This window comes from Myodes glareolus, chromosome 8 (assembly GCF_982192425.1).
Source record: "Myodes glareolus chromosome 8, mMyoGla1.1, whole genome shotgun sequence".
NCBI classification, from domain to species: Eukaryota; Metazoa; Chordata; class Mammalia; order Rodentia; family Cricetidae; genus Myodes; species Myodes glareolus.
The window spans coordinates 72,353,462-72,380,671 of NC_142033.1; the positions used below are offsets into that span (position 1 = coordinate 72,353,462).

The 27,210-nt window shown below is 45.2% G+C and overlaps 2 protein-coding genes across 5 annotated transcripts in view; both read left to right on the plus strand.

Moving 5' to 3' along the window:
- Positions 1 to 435: 435 nt before the first annotated feature.
- Slbp (stem-loop histone mRNA binding protein) lies at positions 436 to 13,577 on the plus strand. Its single transcript, XM_048415311.3, is given in 9 exon segments — positions 436 to 596; positions 711 to 827; positions 3,793 to 3,897; positions 7,639 to 7,698; positions 7,917 to 8,054; positions 9,427 to 9,576; positions 10,839 to 10,920; positions 12,686 to 12,749; positions 12,752 to 13,577. Coding segments are annotated over 9 exon segments (825 nt in total). The 5' UTR covers positions 436 to 537; the 3' UTR covers positions 12,802 to 13,577.
- An 11,436-nt stretch (positions 13,578 to 25,013) lies between these two features.
- The window catches only part of Fam53a (family with sequence similarity 53 member A), a 32,624-nt gene continuing 30,427 nt past the window's right edge, over positions 25,014 to 27,210 (plus strand). For 2 of the 4 annotated variants that reach the window (XM_048414983.3, XM_085692054.2), the window contains exon 1: positions 25,014 to 25,153. The gene's annotated coding sequence lies outside the window, so the exon portion shown is untranslated. Of the gene's footprint in view, positions 25,154 to 25,271; positions 25,412 to 27,210 lie in introns of those variants that run through there. The other 2 variants (XM_048414985.3, XM_048414982.3) reach the window with 2 other exon arrangements.

The window sequence follows — 27,210 nt, forward strand, 5'->3', positions numbered from 1 at the left end:
GGTAGAGGGGCCGGTCCCGGACCAGGTCCACGTCTTCCGCCTTCCGGCCCGCACCAGCGACTTGGCTACGCCTGCCTACTTTGACTGGCAATGGCGCGCACTGCCCGTTCTCCCGCCAATACTCCTTGGGCCCGCGAAGATGCAACCAATCAGAGACGCGGCAGCCACAGCGCCAGCCTCTTGGAAGGCCGTCGGGGGCCGCCAGTTCCTTTCCACTTTAGTCGGGCTGTAGCATTTTTCCCGCCCTTCTGGGCGGCTGTATCAGGCTTTGGAGTTTGGCGACTCCCTGCAGTTTCGAGGCTTAGGTCGGAGCCGGGTCCGCCAGCGGGACACGCAGAGCCGAGAAGGACTCCCCTACAGGGGGACGCCCGATGGTTTCGTCCGACCCCGCGCGCCCGCGCGCGCGCGCGCGGGAGTTGCCGAGGGGCGGGGCCGCTGCGCTCTTAAGGGCGGTTGGGCAAGGCTAGCTCAGACGAGTCAGCGCCGGTCGCCGAGGTAGGTCTCTGTTGCTGAACCGCTCTCCGGCCCTCTGCCGCCATGGCCTGCAGACCTCGAAGCCCACCCCGGTATGGGAGCCGCCGCGACGATGGTGCAAGGTAAGCAGGCGTGCGGTCTACAAGTCTTCCATATCGGGTTGTCTGTGAGGCAGGGGTCCCAGAGCCATCCGGGCTTGTGGGGCCCCGCCCACTGACTGCAGTCTGTGTCCTCAGCCCGCGGTCTCCTGCGAGATGGAGCCTCGGACGGAAGCGCAGAGCGGACGGAGGGGACCGGAAGCCCGAGGACTCCGAGGAAAGCGATCGCCAGATTGCGGACCGTCGACCTGAAAGGTGGGCCCTGGCCGGGTGGAAACTGGTTGATCACTCGGTGGGTCTGGAGAAGGGCCAAGGGACCCTCATCCTATTGCACTCGCTTTTTAGACTTTGGGATAATTTAGGGTTCTCTTCATTTTAACTCTGTCCTCGAAGCATCTTAGCAGTAACTGATAAGTGGCAGCAAAACTGGTTTTATCCGGAGTCGGGGAATCTTTATAGTCTTCGCGCATAGTGTCAGGCACTACTATTTTCTTTGAACATCTTGTTAAAATGTTTCGACACACACGGGCGACAAAGACAGAAAGAAATTAAGTTTTAATACCTGAGTGAAAGCCAGATGCAAACCAAAGTTGAATTCCCGGATCACTCTTTCTTCGCGATGTACCTGGGTCCCTTCCATCTGATAAGCTTTTGTCACGGGGTTTAGGTGTTTTGTTTGTTTTTAATGTGAGGCCCAGCTGAAGTCAACGAGGTCTCGGTGACCTCACAGAGGTGTGCCAACAAGTGAAATAGTAGACACACCAGGAGTGTCTGAAGAGTAAGCTGCTGCTGTGGGTTGCTCAGGGAAGGGCTGTCTGGGGGAACCTTTGTGTGGTGACTGAAGGGGAAAGTGATCTCAGAGTTTGGACCATGCCTTTCTGTAGGGATAGGTGCCCTCTAGCCAGCTGACTAGAAGGGAAGATGAGGACAGGGCTGCTGAGCCCAGTGAAGGGTTGTGGCGATTTAACTCGGAGTAGTGAGGGTGGTGTGAAATTCAGACTTCTGAATACACTGATCGAGGACAGAGAAGTCAGATCCAGGGCTGGAGAGATGGCTCAGCAGTTACGAACACTGGCTGCTCTTCCAGAGAAACTGGGTTCAATTCCCAGCACCCACATGGCAGCTCATAACTGCCTGTAACTCCAGTTTCAGGGGATCTGGCATCTTCACACAGACGTACATGCAGACAAGATATGAGTACATATTGAAATAAAAAGTAATTTATTTAAAAAAGAGTCAGACTGTTTGAAACACTTGACCATCTCTGATTACAGTCAATCTCCAGGGTAGCTGCAGCCGTGGATGGGCAGATCTCTCTTGGGAGGGAATCTGCTTAAATTTGGAGAGGCGTCAGGTATAATGTGAGTTACCAGCACATGCTTGAAGATTGTGGATTAGTTCTGGGAGTATAGCAGAGTACAACCCTAAGGTAGGTAAAAGGGGAGGTGACACTCTATGTGTCGGTAATCCCAGTAGTGCTCAGGAGGAGTAAAAGCAAGAGGATCAAAAGTTCAAGGTCTGTCTTTGTTGCATAGTGAGTTTGAGACTAGCCTGGGATATCTTGTCTTATTGAAAACAGGAAACCTTATTGAGATGATTTGAGCCCTTTCATGGTCTCAGTTATCTGAAGACAAAATGGTAGGTTATTATTTATTTATTAAAGAAAAGTCTGTCCTGGAACTCACTAGGTAGACCAGGCTGGCCTTGAGCTCAGGTCCACCTGCCTCTCAAGTGTTAGGATTAAAGGCATGTGCTACAATCCCAGACTAGATTTATTTATGTATATGAGTGTTTTGTCATATAAAGTGTACAATGTGTGCCTGGTGCCTGTGGAGAGGGGGCATTGGATCCCCTGAAATGGGATTTATGGGTGATTGTAAGTTGTCATGTGTGTGCTGAACCATGTCCTCTAAAAGAACAACAAGCATTCTTAGTTGCTGAGCCATCTCCAACCCCAAATGTTAGAATCCTAAATTCTCTAGGTCATGGTATCAGGACCCCTGGTTCATAGGTCACCACTTATCCACTTCATTGTACCAGTGGCAGGAATGCTTCTGCTCGTTGGCTTTTGTATTTGTTTTTTAAAAGAGATTTGTTTATTCATGTATTTTATGTGTATGAATGCTCTTCATGCGCACCAGAAGAAAGAATCTGATCCTATTATAGATGGTTGTGAGCCATGTTGTTGCTGAAAACTGAACTCAGAACCTCTGGAAGAGCAGCCAGTGCTCTTAACCACTTAAACCATCACTTCAACTCCTGGGTTTGTTTTTTGTTTGCTTGTTTGTTTTTGAGACAGGGTTTCTCTCTGTAGCCTTGACTGTTCTAGAACTCTGCACCACCACTGCCTGGCATGGTAGACTAATTCTTGGTAAAATAAAAATTAGAGCTGCCCGGCATGGTAGCACATGACTTTAATTACAGCACTTGAGAGGCAGAGGCAGTAGGCTGAGTTCAAGGCCAGCCTGGTGATCTTGTCTCCAAAAAAATAATTATATCCATGAGACTCATTCTCACCTTTTCCACATTGTAATTGTGGTATCTATAAGTGTTGTGAGTCTTGTGCATCTGTAAGGTAAACCTCATCTGTTTTGTTGGAGTCTCACTGGGTTGGTCACAATGTTTAGCATTATGCATTTTGTTGTTTGGAATCTTAAAAGAGGTTAAGAGCACAGGCTATTCTTCCAGAGGTCCTGAGTTTAATTCCCAGCAACCACATGGTGACTCACAGCCATCTGTAATGAAATCTGGTGCCCTCTTCTGGTCTGCAGGCAGAACTCTGTATACATGCTTTTAATCCTGGCAGAGTGAGTTCCAGGACTGTTATGCAGAGAAACTGTCTCAAACATCCAAAAAGAAAAAAAAAATTCTATAATACCTCATTTACAGCTAGCACAGTGGAGCCAGGTATTGTCACTAACACCTGTCTTTCCAGCACTTCCAAGATAGCCGAGGCAGGAGACTGTTTCAAAACAAAAAGTCAAGTTACGTAGCAGGTACTCTTCTTGGTACTGACCATTTACCTCTACTGCTTTCTCAGTAGACGGTTCCCGTAATCCAGCACTGACTCAGTGGGTTGGTAGCTATCTGATGTCCAGAAGACTTTGAGAAATTGCCTAAACTCACCTGTTTACTTGGTATTCTGCCAAAGCAGCGTCATACTCTTTCCTCAGAAACTGAGATAAAGCACTCATTTAAATGCATTTTCCCTTCTTTGTAGCTTTACAACTCCTGAAGGCCCTAAGCCCCGTTCTAGATGTTCTGACTGGGCAAGTGCAGTTGAAGAAGATGAAATGAGGACCAGAGTTAACAAAGAGATTGCAAGGTACACACTTTAATATTTTGTGTGTCTTTTTCAATTACTTTATTCATAGAATGCCTTAGAATATTGTCTCTTAAAAATCTGTTCTTTATCAGATGGTGGTGGCACACTCCTTTAATCCCAGCACTCAGGGGACAGAGGTAGGCAGATCTCTGACTGAGTTCAAGGCCAACCTGGTCTAGTTCCAGAACAGTTACACAGAGAAATCCTGTCTCGATAAACCAAAACAAAGCAAACAAACAAAAAAAAATCTGCTCTAGGAATTTTATTGTTGCTCAGTGGTAATGAGTTTACCTAGCATGATGAATCCCTGAGTTTGTTGAAAATCTAGTCCTTAGACTAGCATAGCATCTTTTGGAAACTTGTTAGAAATACATGTTTGAGGCTGGGCGATGGTGGCGCGTGACTTTAATCCTAGCACTCAGGAGACAGAGGCAGGCAGATCTCTGAGTTCGAGGATTGACTCCATAGCTATTGAGAAACCATGTCTTGAATACCACCCTCACCCCCCTGAAAAAAGATATTTGCAGGCTCCTTGACCTATTGATGGGTAGGGCCCAGGTTTTGTTTTTGTTTTTGTTGGGTTTTGTGTTTGTTTGTTTGCTTGCTTGTTTTGTGAGATGCCCTTCTAAATGAGTGCTTCCTAGTTTGAGAACCACCACTAACAGAGCTGGTCTTACTGAACTCAGAACTTGCTAATTTGGTTATTTTACCTAGCCAGTTTAGCTTGGTGATCCCATGTGTCTGCCTTTCAAGCACTGGAATTAGGGGTGTACCACCACACCCACCCAGGATTTTATGCGAGTGGTATGGACCCAAATTCTAATCCTCACATTTATGTGACGAAAACTCTTCATCCATGGATTTACCTCCCCAATTCTAGAAGGTTTTAATTTTTGTTTTTGGCAATGCTGGTGGTGGTTGAATCCAAGGTCTTATATGCTCTCTGGCAAGAATACTTACTTACTTGGTTGTCATTGTAAAGAAACCAGTTCAAGCTAGGTGGTGGTAGTGGTGCATATCTATAAGCCTGGGCGCAAGGTAACTCCAGGACTACACAGAAACTCTGTCTAGAAGAAAAGAAAAACAAACCAGTCCACATTGTTACCCATAGCAGCCTGAGGGGTTGCCTTATCTTTTAGGGACTACCACTTGGGTAAAACCAGATTCCTGGCTTTTCCAGAAAAAAGAATTTCAGGATGAGCCTGTATGAAGCAGAGTTGGAGGTTATTAAGAGACATTTCTAATACAGATTTTAAGTACAAGGGTTACTAGAAAGATGCTGGGGAAGAAAGTAAATACCCCAGAGTTTGAATATGGGCTTTTCAGTGGAGTCATGTTTTGTTGTCTTTATGGTAGTCATATAGGATTTTGGTGACCTAGGATTGTTTTCAAGGGATTGCTAAAGAATTTAAAAGATCATAGGGTATGGGGGGGGGGTTCCTGAGGTGTGCCTGGCAGAATTTCAGTTGATAATGTAAAACTAAATGGGAGGTGGGGGAGATGGTTCATTGGATGGAATGTTTGCATAAGAATGAGGCCTGGAGTTGGGATCTCTAGCACCTGCATAAAAGCTGCGTGGGCATAGTGGCTTGTCTATAGTCCTAGGACACTTAGGAAGCAGAAAATGAAGTTCCCAGTAGCAACAGATCAAGCCCAGCAAATGACCTCCCAATGACCCAAGTTCATTTTCTGGGAACCAGCTCCTACAGGTTGTCCTCTCACCTCCCTTATGTAGAGAGCACACTAGAACCCACACACAAACACAAGTAAAAATGTGACAGACTCTAGCTGAATCTTGAGCTCTTTGTTCATGGAGAGACCTTGTGTCAGTAAAATAGAAAGTGCCTGAAAGATAGCTGATGGGCTCTACAGCTTAGTTTTGTTTATAAGATTCCCAGAAATTAGCTGGGTGTGGTTGCACACACCTTTAACCCAGCATTGGGGAAGCAGGTACATAGCTTGAGTTCAGGTTAGTCTGGTCTATATAGTAAGTTCCAGTATAGCCAGGGTTACCTGTAAAAGCTCTGTCACCCCCCACCCTCAAGAAAGAAAAGAAATCCCAGAAAATAACTAGACGAATAAGAGCTTACTAAAGGTTGTAGCACTTAAACCTTAATCCCGATTTCTTTTTTCTTTTTCTTTTTTTTTTAATGGTTTGACCTCAAATTCTTGTTATTGGAGACAGTGTTTCATTATATATTCTGAAATGATGTAAATGAAAATAGACCAACTGGCATCAAAGCCAGACTAGGCAACTTGGACTTTACCTTAAAAAAAGAAAAAAAGTAGGGCGAAGATAGAACTTAGTAAAGTGTTTGCCTTGCATATAGGGCATGTAGGTCCCCAGGACCCATGTAAAGAAGCTATGTGAAGTGGTGTATGCTTGTAATCCCTGTATTGGGCCGACAAAGGTAGAAGTGGGTGGGATGGCGCTTGAGTTTTTTTGTTTTTGTTTGTTTGTTTTGTTTACTATGTATACAGTGTTACTGCCTGCTGGTAGACTTGCAGGCCAGAAAAGGGCACCAGATCTCATTATAGATATGAGCAACCATGTGGTTGCTGGGAATTAAACTCAGGACCCCTGGAAGAGCAGCCAGTGCTCTTAACCTCTGAATCTGCTTTCCAGTCTGGCTCTTGAGTTTTTATGGCCTCCATGAGCATGCACTCTATGTAACACAGGAAAGGACAGACAGTTTTGGAGGGTTTTTTTTTTAACCTTTTTTAAAATTTTTTATTGTATTTTCTTGAGGTTTTTTTTTTCTTTTTTCCCGAAACATAAATTGCAAAGGAATAGACTCAAAGAAATAATGCTGGGCCTGTGAGATGGTTCAGTAAATACAATTTGTGTCTAAGTCTAATGACATGAGTTTGACTCTCAGAGCTCAAGAGTTCAGATAATGAAAGGAGAGAATTGGCTCTCACAAGTTGTCCTCTGACTTCTGCACGTGTGCTGTGGCATGCATGCACAAACACATACAGTCTTTTTACAATTTGTTTTTAAATTGGGCTAAAGTGGTGATGGCTCAGTGGTTAAGAGCATTTAAACTGCTCTTGTAGAGGACCCAGGTTTCTAACTCTCACATGGAGACTCACAGCTGTTGGTAGCTCAAAATTCTTTTGTATATGGATGTTTTGCCTGTGTGTATGTCTCTGTGCTCTATGTGTGTGCTTAGTGTCCATAGAAACAGAGGAGGGCATCAGATCTCCCTTGTGCTGGAGTTAGCCTCCATGTGGGTGCTGGAATAGAACCTGAGTCCTCTGGAAGAGCAGCCAAGTGATCCTAACTGCTGAGACATGCATTGTCTCTAGCCCCAAAAAAATATTTTTTAGAAATAAAAAGAAAAAAGTAGTTCATCTCCTGTTTCATCCAACCCAACCTCCTAAAGTTTTTAGTCAAGGGCTAATAAGCCCAGGCTAACCTCAGACTTAACACTTTCCCATTCCCAAATTGTGCTGTGCAGGAAAAAGACTTCGTTCTTGCTTTAGAGGCACTATTTTTTTTTTATTTTTTTTTTTATTTTTTCACTTTTCTGTGCATTGGTGTTTGAAGAAATCAGATCCGCTGGAACTTGAGTTACAGACAGTTATGAGCTGCCATGTGGTTACAGGGAATTGAACCAAGGTCCTCTGGAAGAGCAGCCAGTGCTCTTAACCACTGAGCCCTCTCTCCAGCCCCTAGAGCACTAATTTTTGTTTGTGTTTTATCCTTTTAAAAACAGCAATGTTTTATTTTGTTCTCAGATACAAGAGAAAACTACTCATAAATGATTTTGGAAGAGAGAGAAAGTCATCATCAGGAAGGTACGTGCTGAAACATTTTGAATTTGCCCGTGAAAATTTTAAGGGGCTTGTTGTTCCAATAACATTTACTGGTATTTTTTTCTTCGCTGTTGTATACTGGAAATTCCTATAGTATAGATTGGTTTTCGCGGGAGTCGTATCATTTGAAATCTAAAAGAGGGCTGTTATAGTGTTTTCTTGGCACACAGTGATCTTACCAAGGCTTTCATTCTTTTCAGTTCTGATTCAAAGGAGTCTGTGTCTTCAGTGCCAGCTGATGTGGAGACAGATGAAAGTGTCTTGATGAGAAGACAGAAGCAGATCAACTATGGGAAGAACACTATTGCCTATGATCGATATATTAAAGAGGTCCCCAGGTACTGTTGTCACATAGACCTGTCTTGGTCCTACCCAATAGCATTGTACCTGTTAGACATACCTTCTAGGAAATATTTAATAGCGACTCATAAGAACTTAAATTATTTTCATAGCTTTGACTATTAGATAACATTTTAGCATTTTATCCTCAAGACTTAAAAAGTAAATGATTTTTTGGTTTTGGTTTTTGAGACAGAGTTTCTCTGTAGCTTTGGAGCCTGTCCTAGAACTAGCTTTGTGGTCCAGGCTGGCCTCAAACTCAGATCCACCTGCCTCTGTGTCCTAAGTGCTAGGATTAAAGGCGTATACTACCATTGCCCAGTCAATGTTTTATAAAGTACATAGTTATTAAAATACACAGTAGGAAAATAAATTCAAGTTAAAGAATATATTTATTTAATTGGAGAGCTGGGTGTGGTGATATATTTTTGTTTTTAATTAACATGTTTATGGAGCTGTTTTGTGGTGACTCGTGCTTTTAATCCCAATCCTTGGGAGGCGGAGGCAGACTGATCTGAGTTCCAGGATAGCCAGGGCTATACAGAGAAAACCTGTCCGGGGTTGGTGGGGGGAGTTAATGTGTATAAATGTTTTGTCTGCGTGTATGCACAGTATACTGTGTCCATGCCTGGTGCCAGCAGAAGCCAGATTAGGATGTCAGATTTCCTAAAACTATAGTTAGATGTTTTTTGAGCCACCATGTGGGTACTGAGAAGACTGTCTACAAGAGTAACAGGTGCTCTTAACTACTGAGCCATCTTTTTCAGTGTATAATTGCAGAAAGCTTTGCCATTACTGTTTAAACAGCACATTGTTGCTTTTATTGTTCTCTTGAACAAACACACAGGAATATAGTGGGGGTTTTTTTTTTTGAGTTTTTTGGGTTTTTTTTGGTTTTTTTTTGTTTGTTTGGTTGGTTTTTTTTTTTTTTTTGAGTCTTTTGGGCAACATCAGGATTAAAATGTGATTTTTCTAAAATGTGAGTTCCAAAGTAATAGTAAGATCCAAAGAAAGGGTCTTTCTGGGTCTCCTGCCCCAGCCTCCCAAGTGCTGGGAATACAAGTTCATGCCTGATTGAGATACTGCTTCTAGTGCTTTTTTTTTTCTTTTTGCTCATTTAATAGAATCTCTGACTACTGGGTGTGGTGATGCATGCCTTTAATCTCAGAACTCAGAGACTCAAACATCTCTGAGTTTGAGACCAGTTTGTATGTAGTGAGTGCGTAGAGAGACCATGTCTCTTAAAAAAATAAATAAATAAAAGAAAAATGAATCTGAGTTATTTGTTAAACTTTAACCTCAAAGTGCGCTTAGTCTTAGCTACTGTAGAGATACGAATGACTTGTACTGAAGCAATCTTATGTCCTACAGACACCTGCGACAACCTGGAATCCATCCCAGGACTCCTAACAAATTTAAGAAGTATAGTCGACGGTCATGGGATCAACAGATCAAACTCTGGAAGGTGGCTCTGCATTTTTGGGATCCTCCTGCTGAAGAAGGATGTGATTTGCAAGAAATGTACGTTTTTGTTGCTTTCTTTTTTCTCTATCACTGTGGCAGATTATCCTGGAAGTTGTCAAGAAACCGAACAAACTAGCCTTCAGGTTTCGTTATATTGCACAGAGTTGTGGATGCCAGGGAGAGCTCATGCCCTGTGCTGGATTTAGTCTTTTGGAGCCAGAAAACAGTTTAGGACACTAGCTGTGTGTGTGCGGGTCATGGGACAACCGTGGATGTCAGTCCTTTTTGCCTTGTTTGAGACAGGGTCTTCTGTTAGTTTGTTACTGTGTGGGCCAGGTGGCCTGTGAGCTTTCTTTGATGTGGATTTTGGGAATCCACAATTAGGACCTTATGCCACATAAACACTTTCCACTGAGCCATCTCCTCAACCCTATTTGAGGGGTTTTGGTTGGATTTTTGAGATAGTGTCTCTGTATAGTCTTGTCTGTCCTGGAGCTTGAGGTTAGACCATGTGGGCCTTGAACTCAGATTCTCCTGAATATTGAGATTAAAGGTGAGCACCACCATGACCTACCCCCATTTGACTCTGAAAGGTTCTTGGGTCGTCCAGGGCTCTCATGGATGCTGGGCAAGCACTGTATATACTGAGCCACTACTATTTTTGGTGGTTTGATCAGGGTCGTAAGTCTGTATCACAGGTTCAACTTGAAAAGGTTGAGGTGTTGAGGTACTGCCATACTCAGCTTAGTAGCATTCCATTCTGCTCACTCCAGAAAATTGGTCTTGCTACTTTGCAAGAATGTTGACAGGCCAGGCGGTGGTGGTGCACACTTTTAATCCCAGCACTCGGGAGGCAGAGGCAGGTGGATCCAGTGAGTTCGAGGCCAGCCTGGTCTACAAGAGCTAGTTCCAGGACAGGTTCTAAAACTACAGTGAAACCCTATATCGAAAAATAAAACAAAAAAGAATGTTTATAGGGCCAGGAGTGAGTTCCAGGACAACCAGAGCTACACAGAAAACTTTGTCTCAAAAATAAAGCAGGGTATTTACAGGTGTGTATGAATGACAGCACAGAATGTCAGATTCTGGTCTTCTGAGAGCCAGGCAGGTCTTTCATATGTAGTTGCAGTTGCTGTCAGCTTTTGTGTTGGGTTGATTGGTCTGGAATTTAAATTTTGGCAGATGTGACAGAAAGTTGACCTTGGACAACACACTTGTATTGTGATGTGGGTGGCGTTAGGTTTTAGTGAGCAAACTTTGAATTCTCATTTTCTGTTGGTAGCAGGTGACTGACATGCTTGTTAAATTTCATTTCTCAGACAACCTGTAGATCTTGGGGAAATGGAGACAGAATTTACAGAAAGCAGCTCTGAGTCCCAGACAAGTTCACAGGATAACTTTGTAAGTAATTCCTTCAGTTTTTGTTTTTTGTTTTGTTTTTTTCTCCTAGTTTTTAGATGGGGTCTCTATAGCTTTGGAGCCTGTTCTAAGAACTAGCTCTTGTAGACCAGGCTGGCCTCAAACTCCTCAGTGCTGGTATTAAACATGTGTGCCGCCGCCACCACCTGACTTTTTCAGCTTGGGTGGTATTTTTGGTTTTGAGACAGGGTTTCTCTGTAGCTTTGGAGCCTGTCCTGTAACTAGCTCTTGTAGTCCAGACTGGCCTCAAACTCATAGAGATCCACCTGTCTCTGCCTCCTGAGTGCTGGGATTAAAGGTGTGCGCCACCACTGCCCGCAGAAATGGGTTCTTGTGACCTTAGCAAACATTATCTTTCAAATACCCCGATTCAGAAAAGAGCTAGAGAGGTGGCTGGCCTTGAACTCACCCTCTGCCTCTGCTTCTTGAGTGCTGGGATTAAAAGCATACACTACCACTGCCTGGCATTCAGCCTGGGTGTTTAAGTCACTTGAGAATACATACAACTTTACGTAAATACTAAGGTTAGGACTGAAGCTTGATTATAATGTTTATGAAAAGGGGACTTTTTCCCATTAAGAAATACCAAATTGATCACACTGGGTTCTGAGCATTTGACCTCAGTTGGACTTTTGACTCATTCTGCCTTTAGTCACCCCTTTCAGTGGTAAGCTGCTGGTGTCTGAGACTCTTCTTTACAGTTCTGGCTGTCCTGGAGCTCACTAGGTAAACTAGACTGATCTTCAGCTCACAGATATCCTCCTGTTGCTGCCTTCTGTGTGCTGGGATTTGCTTGGCCCAGGAAATAGTTTTAAAGCTAGTTGTGCTGGTTGCATGCCTATAACCTCATCCCATGTGAGGTGGTAGCAGGAAGATCAGAGATTGAAGGTTAGCCTGAACTACACAAGATCCTATTTCAAAAACCATGGGTTAGCCAGGTGGTGATGGCATACACCTTTAATCCCAGCATTTGAGATGTGAGTTCGAGGCCAGCCTGGTGTATAGGGTGAGTTCCAGGACAGCCAGATTTGTTAGAGAAACCGTGTCTTGAAAGAAAACAAAACAAAACAAAAAAAACCAAACCCAAAACCTATTGGTTATGACTGGATATGTGGTGGAGAGTTAGACTATTTCAATCCTAGCATTTAGGAGGCAGAGGCATGCAGATCTCTAAATTCTAGGCCAGCCTGGTCTTTGTAGTAAAAGCCAGGCTTGCCAGGCTGCTGGGACTACGCAGTGAGGGTTCCCCTGCTCTACCCCTAATAAACCGAGCTATACAGAATTGCCTTATCTCTGATTCAGTAGTTAATGACCTGGTACATTCATTCAGATCTGTCTGTATTTATATAGTTTACAATAAAAAGATCTCTTTATTTTTGTGGAGACCTTCCAGTGTTTATATATGTAAGTATCTAAGATCTGAAGTGGCAAAACATGAAAGACTCAGGCATAAGCTATTATAAGCTGTTCCTATGCTGTGCTTGAATATATTTATACAAGGATGATTGCATTATCCTGACTTCCAGCTGTGCCATTCCAGGTGCTTTCAAGGTTTATTGATCTTTTTTACACTGTACAATGTGGTTGTGGCGAGCCTCGAGTAATACATACAATACACTTCTGAAGGGACAAAATGATGCTGGTTTTCTTTGCTTTATCTTGCTGCTGGGCAAACCCACTTGTGCTTGGAAACTTAAGAGGAAACCTGTGTGATGAGTTGATAGGTGTGATGGTCTCTGTTTTCTAGGATATGTATGCTGGCACACCCACCAAAGTCAGACATGTAGACTGCCAAGTGGAGGACGAGTTTGATTGGATGCTTGTTTAACTGAATCCTTGAAAGACTTCTCTGCCATGAGTTAACTGCCACCTGGTGGCAACTCTTGGAAATACTTGGCTCTGCCTGGCCATCTGGAAGACTGGCTAAGCACGAACTCTGTGCATTTGTATTTGTTTTCTCTGTTAAAGAGTTTATTTTCTCATGATAAATTGTTTTTCTTGCCTTATTTTATGTATGGTGAGTGTTACACATGTTTTAAATTGTAAATGAAGCTAAATCTGGTGAAGACTGAACCCTATTATCCCCCCCCCCCGTCTCCCCCCCCCCCCCCCCCCCCGTCCCCCGTCCCCAAGTTAGACAACAGGATACATGTTTTCCACAAGAACTTGAGACTTCAGTTGCCACTTTTTGATGGGTTGACAGTAAATTTTAACCTTGTGTTTATGGGACCAATCTAGAGTTAGCTGTCTTTATAGGTAAGTGATGAAGTATTCTCTCAGTCAGGCAGCTCCAGTGACTTTGTAAAAACTTATTTTCTGGTCTTTTATCAATGTGAATGTTTTCTCTCATAGTGCTCTGAACATAAATGTTAAGCTATTATCTTAGTGGGCTTTATGTAAGTTATATAGTGTTAATTTGGAACTTGGAAAAGCACTAGTGTGATGTAGGATCTTAGCATGTACTCTGAGAGTTGAGGAAGATTTTTTTTATGATCAGTAAATTTACCATGTAATATTGCTGTAAATGATAATGTGTACAGATACTCTGTTCATGTATTCAATTGTAAACTTGTCAATATTTGCATTTCTATTGCTTTTGTATGGAATGATAATTACAAAAATAAAGATGTTTTAACTGATTTGTAACATTGCCCTGTACTGTGTAGTGGGATGGTCAGGGCAGGCTTTTCTTTTGTTCCTGAAGCACTTGCATGGCACACGGGAATGACATTTCCCTTTGGTGAGAGAAGCATGCCCAGATCTGCTGGGTAGTGCCAAGTACAGACACTTGACCTGTTAAGTTCTTACACATTTCATCTGTGAGGGGACCTTGACAGGTATACTCTGGTATGGGACCTGGTTAAATGTCAGTGTAGATACTTGACATCTGTCTACCTGTAGGTTCTATGACAGCCACAGTAGATAACCCTGAAGGCTATATTCTTTTTATAGTAGGTGCGAGACCATCTGTTTAGTGATCAGGTTGAGGTGAGTGAGTAGGGTGGGGTAGGGAACGTGGGAATTGCCACTTTTCAGGGAGTCTATAGATGGCCTCATAGGTGGCATTTGAGTCAGGACAGCCTAAAATGTGGAGGCTAGGAGGACTTGGAACAATTGGTGAAAGCTGCCCATGCACTTGTTCCCTTGTGCTGGGTAACGCTGGGTGAAACATAAGGAACTGTCTGTCTTGTTGCGGGGGGGGGGGTAGGGAGCAGTACTTCCTGCCTTCTGCTCTGGATAAAATAGTTACTGAAATGCTCAGGACAGGCTTGTTGAACCCAGAGTGGGATCTGAGTAACTTCCTCTCATGATGGCAAACAGTGCTAAAATTAAAGGCATTCTGGAATACAGATTTTCTCTTAAAGGTAGATAGTGGCTCTAAGACTTAGAAAGTTGAGAGCTCTCTAAACCATAGTACTGCTGATCTTACAAACCTGTTTGTTCCCCCAACAGGAGCCAAAAAAAGACGACATCTTTTCAAGAGGACATACATGTACTCAAAAGCTAAATACTCTTTTGAAGGTTTGGCAGAAACATGATAGGCTGAACAGGCAATGGAAGTAAATTTAGCCTTTTGGGCCCTTGGAATCTTGCAAACAGTAAGCAGGCTCAAGATTCTAGTGACATGTCGAGTGTGATTATTGTACACACTTTTTTGGTGTTTTTCAAGACGGTTCTCTGTAACCCTGGCTGTCCTGAACTCACTGTGTGTGTGTGGTGCAGGTGGATCTCTGAGTTCATGGCCAGTCTGGTCTATAGATCGAGTTTCAGGACAGCCAGGTCTACACAGAGAAACCCTGTCTTGAAAAACAAAAACAAACAAAAAAAAAGATTCTAAGTACAGAGGTTATTCTCCATGAGCTAGAAGGATAATTTTGAGGGTGGACCCAGCAACTTAGAGGACAAAGCCAGGAGCCGAGTCTGGCCCTGGGGATAGAGATAAGATCTACTTGGGACTGCTTACATGGCATGTGCTGATGGGATTTCATGACTGTAGCATTGCTGTGAACTGGCCACCAGAGAGCATGTTCTCTTCTAGTATGCAAGCAGTGGATGGGGGAAGTAAGTAAGTAGGCTGTAACTGGGTTTTTACCTGGCAGCCGTAACTCGCTGCATTCCCACCTGGTGACCAGCAAGCCTCAGCAGTGTGATTTGCTGACTGGAATGAGCAGGCAGGAAAGCGTGGAGCCCAGGGAACGATTCAGACTCAGGTTTAGCAGTGCCTGAAGCAACTAGACCTTGCCATAAGTTCTAAAAATGCCTTTTTTGTTGTTGTTTTTTTTTGAGACAAGGTTTGTCTGTGTAGCTTTGGTACCTGTCCTTGGAACTAGCTCTTGTAGACCAGGCTAGCCCGGAACTCAGAGATCCGCCTCTGCCTCCCGAGTGCTGGAATTAAAGCTGTGTGCCACCACCACCTGGCAAATATGTCTTTTATTTTTTGAGACAGGATTTTCCTAGATAGCTCTGACTGGCCTGGATCTTACTCTATAGATCAGGTTGACCTCAAACCCGCAGCAATCCACTTCCCACCTCCATAAAGACTCTACACCTGGCTCTTAATTTTTTGAATGCTTTTATCTTACACAGCAAGAAAATCCATCTTCAGACTTCAGGTCTCGCTCCTCAATGCTGGTAATATAATCTAATATTTTCTATATGAATTTTTATTTGAATAACCAGTTAGCTAAGAACTAAGTTACGTTTTAATTTATTTGTGTGTGGTGTGTGTGTGTATTCTGAAAATATGTGTTATTGTGTGCATGTGGAGGTCAGAGAAAAGCTTCCAGGAGTTGGTTCTCTCACTCTGGATTCTGGGGACAGAACTGAGGTCATCTGAGCAACATGTGCTGTTACAGGCTGAGCCATCTCCCTGGCCCTAGTCGTCTTGACTCTTCAACATAGAGCCAAGAAGTGTCAGAACTAAATTAAGTTGGTCCCAGCATGATTAATTCTTCACAATTCCAGGCAGATTGCTATCTTGTCTCTCTCTGTGTCTCGGGGTAGACGGGTCAGCTTATCGGGGTTGTCATCCCACAGCCTCTGGCTGGCTTTCTTTATTGTGAAGCTGTCCTTGTTTCTGGTTGTTGTCAGGATCCTGCTTTTTTAGCAGCTGCTGAATTGCTAACCTCTTTGTGTCTTTGGGAAGCTGTCTGTTGAGACTCCTCAGTGAGTCGTCAGCTCTCTACTGGAACCTAAGGAGTTTCTGAGCTCATGGGGCCCAGGTTCCTCTCTCCATCATAGATCTAACTGGTCTATGGGACTGTTATTATAACTGGGCAAATGACATCCCTTGTAAATTGGCATGTGGACTTGTCTACTTTGGATCTGCCCTGGTGTAATCTGTATAACTCAATATATTTAAGAATGCAGAGGCTTTTTTCTTTGTTGTTTTAAACTTTTATTACTTAATGTGTATGGGTGTTTGCCTGAATGCATGTGTACCATGTGGAGGACAGAAGAGGGCATCAGATCCCCTGGAACTAGAGTTAGAGATGGTTGTGAGCTGCCATGTGGGTCCTCTGCAAGAGCAGCCACTACTCTTAACTGTTGAGCCATCTTTCCAGCCCCTGCTGTTTTTTTGTTTTTGTTTTTTGTTTTTGCTGACTTTAGACATAAGCCACTTTATAAAAGTCGTACTTTAAAGATGCATTAGAGCAGAGCAGAGCACTTGGGAGGTGGAAGCAGGAGAACCTGGAGATCAGGAGGTCTAGGTTAGTTTCAGGTACATGAGACCCTAGCTCAATAAAACAGCAAAGATATCTTGATATTTTCAGGGGGAAAAAAATCTTTCTCTGGGTAGGAGTGAGTGCAGGAAGCAAAGCTACATATATGATTCTCTAAGGACTTGATGGCTGAGGGCCCAAGACTGGCCCTCATTAGTATCTTCCTTGGGCCTGTCATACAAAGAAGCTTTCCATGTGGTGAGACCTTTCCTTCTCTCCTAGCCTGGCTCCTTGTGGCTCCTTGTGGCTGTGTGGCTTGCCTTTAGATCTACATTTATAAAATCAACATAATAATATAACATCCCCCTCTCCTGGGAGGTACCAGGAGGTGCCAGGGGGTGTTAATGCCCAGAAAGACTCTTTGGTGCCTCTGAAACCCTGTGTGTTTCTCAAGCTGTAGGGGAAAATGCAGGTATGACCTGGTGGCCAGCCTCCTTGGCACACTGCATTCCTGTTTGTTTGTTTGTTTTTTCGAGGCAGAGTTTCTCTGTGAAACAGCCCTGGCTGTCCTGGAACTCACTCTGTAGACCAAGCTGGCTTTGAACTCACAGAGATCTGCCTGCCTCTGCCTCCCAAGTGCTGGGATTGAAGGTGAACTGCACTTCTAAAATAAAAGCACGGCACACCATACTCCTGAAGTCAGAACACTGCATTCTGAAGTAGCATGCTGGTAGCTGACCCATGGACAGGTCTGCACTCTCCACATCTTTAATGTGCTTCTTCCTCATAGAGACCCTGGTGGTATGAGCGCTCACTGTCCAATCTGAGGTAACGTGCTAACCAATCACAGTCAGTGGGCTTCCACTGTATATGTGGTTGTTCGTGTGCAATAAAGTAGACTCCTGTTCCCTGAACCCGTCTCTGGTATGGTTTATCTCACTGTATATGTGGTTGTTCATGTGTAATAAAGCAGACTCCTGTTCCCTGAATCTGTTTCTGGTATGGTTTATCTCTGTGCCCTTTATGAACCCATGGCGTTGCTGTCTTGTCCAGGATGCCCTGGTAACCAGCACCCAGTCCCATACAGACCCGGGTAAGCATGGTCTCCAGGGGTGACAGCAAAGAGTAAGTGTTGTGGAATATTATTTTAAGATGTGTTACATTTGCTTGTGCTATGGAATATTTGTTATAATGATGCAAAGATGTGGATGTGTTGCTTTTTTTTGTTTTTTGTTTTTTGTTTTTTGTTTGTTTTTGTTTTGTTTTTCGAGACAGGGTTTCTATGTAGCATTTGAGCCTGTCCTGGAACTAGCTCTTGTAGACCAGGCTGGCCTTGAACTCACAGAGATCCACCTGCCTCTACCTCCCAAGTGCTGGGATTAAAGGTGTGCACCACCACTGCCTGGCATATGTGTTGCATTCTTTAATGTTGCATTTGTTTAACTCTGAAGCTGCGTTACTGTGCCTGACTAAAACACCTTTCTGGTCTAATAAAAAGCTGAACCGCCAGCCGATAGCAAGGCAGGAGAAAAGGATAGGTGGGGCTGGTAGGCAGACAGAATAAATAAGAAAAATCTGGGAAGAAGCAGAGGAGGAAGAGAACAAGGAGAGGAGGATACCAGGTGTCAGCCACGGAGTCAGAGTGAAAGTAAGATACACACAAGAAAAGGAAAAAGCCTAGAGGCAAAAGCTAGATGAATAATTTTTCTTTCCCCTGTTCTCTCCTCCCCTCCCCTCCTCTCCTCTTCTCTTCTGGGTGGCGGATCCCCCAAAAGAGTAAAACAACCAACAAATAAGAGCAAATTGATTGTAGTCCCATCTCTGTTGCTTTGCCAAGGCTGGGGAGTGCCTAGGTCTGCACAGAGAGAACCTGGTCACCTAGACTGGGACCTCCAGTGGTCCTGCATGAATTCTGAAGTATAAGCTACCTACTTTTGGGTAGCAAATTATAATACATATGGCCAGCAGGAATATTGGTCCTCTCGGCATGTGTCAGGAGTCTCTGGTAGCTTCTTGGGTTGTGTACAGGGGGTGTTGGCTGAGGCTACACCTTTGTCTGAAGTGAAAACTCACTTCAGATATGAGCCTGAGGTCCCCTCCAATCCTCACAGAGGCAGGGGAGAGATTGTGTTCCAAAGATGTACAGTGCCATGTGACCTGTCATGTCTGTAGTTAGTAGCAAACCATTTCCAGTCCTTCAAGGGGATGAACTAGGATGTGAATCCTAGGAGGTAGGGTGTTAGGTGCTTTAGATGTCAACCTACACCAGATCCCCTTGGGCTGATTGGCAGGTGCCTTGGCTTTCTGGAAATCTCCCATCGCATCTAGAGGGCAGCTGTCTTTCCTGCCACTGAAGACATCATAGAGGACGGGCGTCTCTAGTACTCCCTGGGACAGTTTGACTTCTCACCAGGCTGGAGACAAGAAGGTCAGTCAACCTCCTGCCAGGATGTTTCTCCAGAATTCCACATAAACACTTTGCAAGTTTTTCCTGTGTCTGTTGCCAGCAGATAGGACCTTAGGTGTCAGGGTAAACAGACCTTGTGAACCCTAGACAACTTTTGTAATCTCCTGTTTCCACTGCCCCCTACCATGCATTCTCATCCAAACCAGGGATCAGGACCACGTGGTCATTTCTCAATCTCCAGGTACATTGAACATTGGTGTTTTGTCTGCAGGTATGTCTGTAAGGGTGTCACAAGCCCTGAAACTGGAGTTACAGTCTTGTGCTGCCATGGTCATGGGAATTGAACCCTGTTCTTCTGGAAGAGCAGCCATGCTCTTTACTGCTGAGCCATCTCTTCAGCCTCCAGGTTCTTGAAGAAAACCAGCATCTACATGAGGGCTCACAACCATCTTAACTCTAGTTCCAGGGAATCTATTGCCCTCTACTAACCACCCTGAGCACCAGGCGTGCATGTAGTGCACATGCATATGTGCAGATAAAAACTCACAGATAACAAAATTAAAAATAAAGGGAGGGAGGGAGGGAGGAAGGGAGGAAGGGAGGGAGAGAGAAAGAAATGACTGAGTGAAACTGGAAACAGGCAGATGGATCTCTTGAGTCTGAAGCCAGCTTGGTCTACATAGAAAGTTCCAGGCGAGCCAGGGCTACACGGTGAGACCCTGTCTTAAAACAAACAAAACATTACAGTGATCGTATTTCAGCTTCTTTTCTTTATTCATGCTAAGAAGCAGACATATCTATGACATATCTGTTCTGGGTGGTAGTCCTTCATGTACCACTCTGAGTCTGTGCTACGCCCTATCTATCCTCTATTGAACCCGGGGACAACATCAGGGGTCTCTGGTCCCTGAGTGGTTTGGACAGACACCTGGAATGAATATTAAAGGAGGGAGGAGAGGAAGCCCTCCTGTGGAGGTGGTGTCTCTCACCAGGACCTGGTAGCCTCCAGTCCCTTTGGAGCTGAGGCGGGGTCTCTGCTGTGGTTCTCCTGCAGTCGAGTTTCTATGTATCCCCTGAACATACCTTTATAACCCCTGCCTGACCTATCTCTCCTGGATTTTCTTAGCTATTCAGAATTTTAGTTAAATGTTAAAAGATATTCAAAAGTCTTTGGATCTTGAGACTGAGGCATTATTTGGTGTGTTACTTCTCTGGTTACTATGACAAAATACCTGACAGAAACTATTTAAAAGAGAAGAGATGGTTCAACGGGTAAGAGCACTGGCTGCTCAGCCAGAGGACTGGAGTTCAATTCCCAGCACTTCCATGGCAGCTCATAACTGTTTATAACTGTTGTATTAGTCAGGGTCCTCTGGTGAAATAGAACTGATAGAATGAATGAATAAATGTATCTATATCTGTCATCTATCTATCTGGGATTTATTAGAATGGCTTACAGGCTGTAGTCCAGCTAGTCCCAAAATGGCTGTTTATCAATGAAAAGTCCAAGAGTCCAGTAATAGTTCAGTCTACAAGGCTGGATGTTTCAGCTGGTCTTCAGTATACACCAGAATTCCCAAGAAGTAGGCTCTACTGCTAGTGAAGGGATGAACTTGCCATTGAGAGCAAGCAGGCAAAGAGAAACAAGCTTCCTTCCTCCCTGTCCTTTATATAGGCTGCTGGCAGAAGGTGTGGCCCAGATTAATGGTGGATATTCCCACCTCCAAAGATCTTAATTAAAAGTGGGTCTTCCCACTTCAAGTGATTTAATTAAGGAAAAAAAATCCCTCACAGGTGTACCCAAATGCTCAGGTTTTAGTTAGTTCCAGATGTGGTCAAGTTGACAACCAAGAACTGTCATCACTACCTATGAAATACATAAATAAATCTTTAAAAAAAAGATTATCTTGACTCACAATTCAGAGGGTAATCTTTCAGGATAGGGTAGGAATGGTGGCTGGATCAGCACTGTCCTTGTCAGGTGGCACTTGTCAATAGCTTGTCCACATCTCAGCAGATCCTGAAGCAGACACTAGGTTAGAACTGGGCTGTATAGCCTTCAAGTATTGCCTATGTATGCCAGCTAGGTCACATGTTATAAAGGTCCCACAGTCTCCCAAAAGAGCATGACCAGCTGGGGACTACATCCTGTAGGGATCGTTTTTAAATTCATATTGTGTTTGGGGAAGGGGAGTTAGCTGGTGTAGTTAAAGAGCTTGAGTTACTCAAATGGTCCTTAAATCCAGTAACCACTATCCTTAAAAAATACCAAAGGGGCTGGAGAGTTGGCTCAACAGTTAATAATACTTGTTGCTCTTTCAGAGGACTCAGGTAAGATTTTTCAGCACCTAAATGGCTCACAACCATCTGTAACTCCAGTGCAAAGGATCTGACACCCTCTTCTGATCTCCGCAAGTGCATTGTATTCGTGTAGTCTACTGACATACTTGTAGGCAAAACACTCATACGCATAAAATAATAAATTAAAAAAATTAAAACTACCAAGAAAGTAGAAAATGAATACCAAAGAAGAGAAACAGAGCCACAGAGGAGAGTAGCCTGCGACCGGAGTGTGACATGGACATGAAAAGATTGAAGAGGCAGAAGGACCCTCCCCAGAACCTTCGGAGGGGGTACAGACCTGTGGAGAGGCGGTAGGTCCCTCCCCAGAACCTTCAGAGGGGGTATAGACCTGGCACTCCTGCATTTCACGATCCTGGGCTCAGAAGTACAGAATAGGTGTCTGGAAGTTTTGTAGTTTTTAATTTTTTGAGATTGGGGGTCTTGTTCCATACCTAAGACTGGCCTTGAATTTACAGCTTTCCTCAGCCTCTGGAATGTAGGGACTCCAAGCACCATCATATTGATGGTGATTGTTTCTGTTGTGTTGAGAGATGCCTGTTTGTAGCAGATTATGTGCCAAACACAGAAAAATAATAAAGGGTTGGAGGAAAGCTGCTTGTTTGTTTCCCAGCTGCCTGGCAGCTCAGACCTGAAACAATCACACAGAAACCATAATATTTAAATCACTGCTTGGCCCATTATCTCTAACTTCTTATTGGCTAACTCATACATCTTAATTTAACCCATTTCTAGTAATCTATGTATCGCAGCATGGCTGTGGCTTACCGGCAAGATTCCAAACAGTATCTGTCTCCGGTGGAGCTACATGGCTTCTCTCTGACTCTGCCTCCTTTCTTCCAGCATTTAATTTAGTTTTCCCCACCTAGCTAAATTCTGCCTTGCTGTAGGCTCAAGCCAGCTTTCTTTATTCATTAATGGTAATCACAGCATACAGAGGGGATTCCCACATCAATAAAGTTATCAATCATGTAGAATATTTAGCTTCTTTGGACAGGAGTCTGCATGGGGTCTCTGTATATTAGCCCAGACATGGCTATGATGGAGCAGGTGACAGCCATTATGTAGAGTGGCTATTGGCCAGCTGGTTTGGTTCAGAGATGTCATGCATTTTGGGTACCTGTCAGCTCACTAATGCGCTCTCTGGTCTGATTAGCTTTGCATAGGATAGGAGACAGTGAGGGCAAGGCCCAGCAGCCTGAGATCTTTCTTCAGACTGCCCTCCTTATCCCAAGCGCTGTGGCATCTAGATAGACCCCGTGCTGTGCTTAAGTATGCTGGGGTGTGCTAAAGTCTGTTGGGGTGATTTGAGATGTCAGGATGTGTTTGATGTGCTGGGACATATTAAGGTATCTAATGTGTTAGGGATGCTGAGGTGTACTGGGGTGAGCTAGGTTTTGTTGAGGTGAGCTAAGGTGGGCTATGACAATCCAGGTGTGTTCTTCTGGAACCCATCCTGCCTTGAAGCTGTGTTAGCAAACCTATGTACTGAAATGGCCTGGGCTGTCCAATGTTCTAGTAGTTTCCTCGAGAGTGGTGAGTGTGAGGTTAGGCCAGCACTGTCTTTCACCTCAGGGCTTCAACCCAGGTAGGATGGCCAAGTGGACTTGGCTTCTTCCAGATTGCTGCATGCAATATTCTCAAAGGGAGCTGAAGTTAGGCACTGAGGAAAACAGGCTGACGACATTGCTACTTAGTGTCGTGGGAGGGGACCCAGTCCCTTGGTGGCAGCAGTTTCCTTATCTGTGAACCAAGGATGATTTTAGTACCTTCCCTTAGCTGGTCACTTTCAGGACTTGATAAACACCATGATGCTGGCATCTGTCCTCAGCATCACTAATGTGGCCCTTGTGCTGGCCTGCAAGCCATCCCCTGCAATCTGACCTGTAGGTGGTTTGAAGTACTTTTTGGTTTTATGTGAATTCATCAATTCAACGAACATTACTCTAAAAGGGCACAGACTCAATCCCTGAAAGCCGTTAGTAATTAATCAAATACAGCTGAGCTGTATGGCATATGTAATTTAATCAGCCACAGGGCTTGGGAAACACAAGGTGACCGTGGTGATTTGAGAAGGCCACCCTGGGTCCAGAGTGGGGATGAGGACTGTTCTGGGCAGAGTTCCTTTTAGGCACAGGTGCCTGCCAGATGTCTCTGTGTGTGTGTGCCAGATGCCTGCCTGTTGTGATTCAGGTCACAAGCCCCCTGTCCTCAAGAAACCTGGAGGAGGGAATTAAAGGCCTGTAGCTGGTTATGTGGCAGGTAAGGACATTCTTTCTAGTTGATCCTGGCCCTGGGTCTCTGCGCCTATACAGGACTGAACTTACTGGGTCACAACCTGTGGAGGCCTGGCCTGACACCTGGTGTCCCCAGCATCCAGCCCCAGGAATATCTAGTGGCTCTCTAATGTATTGCTTTTTAGGTCTTATTCCAAATGCTTTCAGAACTACTCCATTTTCCACCTCAAGCAGCAACCTTTTTGAGTTTTTGTTGTTTTGGGACAAGGGTGTCTATGGATTACAGGCATCTGCCATTGCAGATGGGAGTCATCACGTCAAGTCCTAGCCAAGTAAACAGGTGTTTTCTCTTTGCTGGGCCTGGCTTCCAGCATTCTGGGAAGTGCTCCCTCACAAGTCACAGCCCCCTGTAGAACAGCCTTCCTTGCTTGCACCATTATGGATGTAGCACCAATGTGCGCCTGCCTCCCAGTCACACACAGGTCCAGAACTGAAACCCCTGAGGGTATGGACTTGCCCAAGGACACATTACCAACCGGAAAAAGACAGGGAGAGCTGGTTTCTGACGGACTCTGTGAGTTCGAGGCCAGCCTGCTCTACTGTTCCAGAACAGTCCGAGCTACCCCGTGAGACCTTGTTTCAAAAAATGAAAAGTAAAGAAAGGTAGGGAAAGAAGGAAGGCTGCCACAGCGAGCCCTGGAGTTGCTGAGGGACTACTCGCAGTCTCACGTCGCTGCTGCCAGCCTTTGCCTCCCCGCCAAGACCCGGAGGTCAATGTCATACCCTGTGCGCGCTGGCGCACGCAAGGGGGCGGTGCTCGTGCCGGGGGCGGGGTCAGCGGCGGCGCACATTGCTCGCGGGAGGGAAGTGAGAGACTTGGGGGGGCGGGAAGTCAAAAGGCCACGCCCACAACCAGCCGGGCGACGTCGTCGGTCCGCCCCGCGGCGCGGCTGAGAATCTGCTGCTTGCGGCGGCGGCTTCCTTGCGCTGGTGCGCGAGCGGGCGGCTGAAGGCTCGCGGCGGCCGTAGCGGCGCGGCGGCCAATGAGGACGGCCGGAGGGGGCGGGGCGTCGTCTGCGGTTTTGTTCCGAGGTGGCTGAGGCGCGTCGTCCCCATGCGCGGAGCGCAGCCTCCGCGGCTGGCGCCCCGCCTCACTCAGGGAGCCGGGCGCTCGCCGGCCCCGCGGAGAGTGTTCCCGGCCGTCGTCGTCCTGCGCACCGCCACAAAGTCCGGCTGCGGGGACGCCGTGTCCTTGTGCTGTCTGTCAGTCCGGAGTCCCCGCACGTCGGCCGGCGCCGCGCAGCCGCACGTCGAGAACCCGGTGCATCGCCGCAGCGCGCGGAACGCCACCCCCTCGGGCCGGCAGGCGGCTCAGCGCCTTAAGGTCCCCGCGCGCCCCGGGCCCAGCGCGGTCCTCGTGTCCCGTGGCCGGGATACCCCAAGGTCCCCGGGGACCCAGCTCTCCAAAGTCGTCGCGCGTCCCGGGACCCCTCCGAGCAGGCCAGGCCCTAAGCACTCCTGTTGTGCGCGCTCCTGCACGCCGGGCGGTAAGGCCTGCCCGCTGCGCCTGGGGCGCGCTGCCACTTGTTGAATCACTTCTCGTGTCGACTTTGAGACCTCTTGTCGCCATGCTGAGCCTGTGGGCCCTTGAGCCCACTGTTTCTGGGACTCAGTGATTGTTATTCTGTACTCAGGAAGCAGGAAGTTTGACGAGATAGGATGGTCCCTTAAGGGAATCAATCCTAAGAGCAGATACTTCCCAAGGACCCGTGGAAGGTGACTTAGAAGTGTATTCCGAAGGGAGTGTAAGTCCCTTTAAGACTTCCTGTGAGTGGAGGATGGAATGTGAGATGTAGACAGTGTATATTGCCGCTCCTTATTGGCTACTAACTTTGTAGGTTGGATTTTATTTTCCCTTAGTGTTAAGTAGAGATCCGAAATACATCACTCCAACTTAAATTCACGGTTGAAATTTTTTGCACTTAAGAGTATTTCATTATTGAATATATCTTTAAGTATGAACCTAAAGTTCCATCATTTCCTTTTTTTTTTCTTTCTAGTGTTGAGGATTCTATCCCTGGGCCTGGCATACCTACACCTCCAGCACATTACTTAGTTTATAATAATGTCTCGACTCTGAGAATTTTTAAAGATGGATTAGTTTGACTTTAGTGGTTTTTTTGTTGTTGTGGCTTGTTTTGTTTTTGTTTTTGTTTTTGTTTTTCCCCCTGAGACAGGGGTTCTCTGTGTATCTCTTACTGTCCTGGATCTCACTATGTAGGCCAGGCTGGCCCCGAACTCAGAGATCAGCCTGCCTCTGCCTGCTGAGTGCTGGGATTTAAAGGCATGCTCCAGCTTAGTTTTTGCATTAAGAAATGTGACTGGTACTTACTGGTACTGCTTCTTTAAATACATTTTGGTAACCTTGTGTTTCTGATGGAAGTGGGTCTTTGAAGAGAGGTTCAGTATCTCATTCAGAAACTAGGAGTGAGGATGGTTTTCTTTTGAAATTCTGAATATTACTCCAAAGTGGAAATTGAAATGTCTAGAAATTGGGTTTTCTTTCCATAGATTTGGTTAGCACAGACCTGTATGTGGAAGTCCTTTCAAACTCTTTCCTGGGTCTGGCACCTAGTTCACGCCTTACTCCTCTGAATATTGGACATAGCAAGCCTGGTCCCTTCTCATGGCTTGATAAATGATTCTTCTAATTGTCCCTGGAACTTAGATCTTGGTTCTGGAACTTTTCCTTCTGGTATAGGAGCTTGGGGCTTGGACTGGAGCCGTACTAATTTACATGGCCTTTTAGTTTTTCTTCACTGAGGTTGATAATCATTGAAGAGACAGTTTTAGTTGCTAATCTGAGACAGAGAAAACGCCAAACAATTTTTTTAAATTAAAACATTGATTTCATTTGTATAGGTGAGCGTTTTGCCTGATTGTGTGTCTTTTTCACATGCATCCTTGGTGCCCTTTGAGGAGAGAAGAGGGTATTGGTCCCAAGAAACCGGAGTTACTGGTAGTTGTGGGAACACTGTCGTTGTTAGGGATCTAACACAGGTCCTCTGCAAGAGCAGCCAGTGCTCTTAACCACTGAGTTATTGTCTCTCCAGCCCAAACAATCCCCTGCCTCCCTGACAGGGTTCCTCTGTGTAGTCCCTACTGTGCTGTCCTGCCTCTGCCTTCTCCAGAGTGCTGGGATTAAAGGCATATGCTGCCCTGCGGCTTTTTTAAGTATCCGAACTTCTAGGTGCAGAGATTCTGTGAATATACATGTGCACTCAGGGACTAGGAATATCAAGGAGCTTCAGTCTGAGAGAAAGAACATGATGTTACTGGTAGAAACAAGACTCAAGAAAATCCTTAGGTATTTTACATTGGTGCTTTGGAAACAGTGGAGAAAATTTTCTTTCTTTCTTTCTTTTTTTTTTTTTTTAAAGATTTATTTATTATGTATACAACATTCCTTCCATGTTTGTCTGCAGGCCAGAAAAGGGCACCAGATCTCATACAGATGGCTGTGAGCCACCATGTGGTTGCTGGGAATTGAACTCAGAACCTCTGGAAGAGCAGCCAGTGCTCCTAACCTCTGAGCCATATCTCC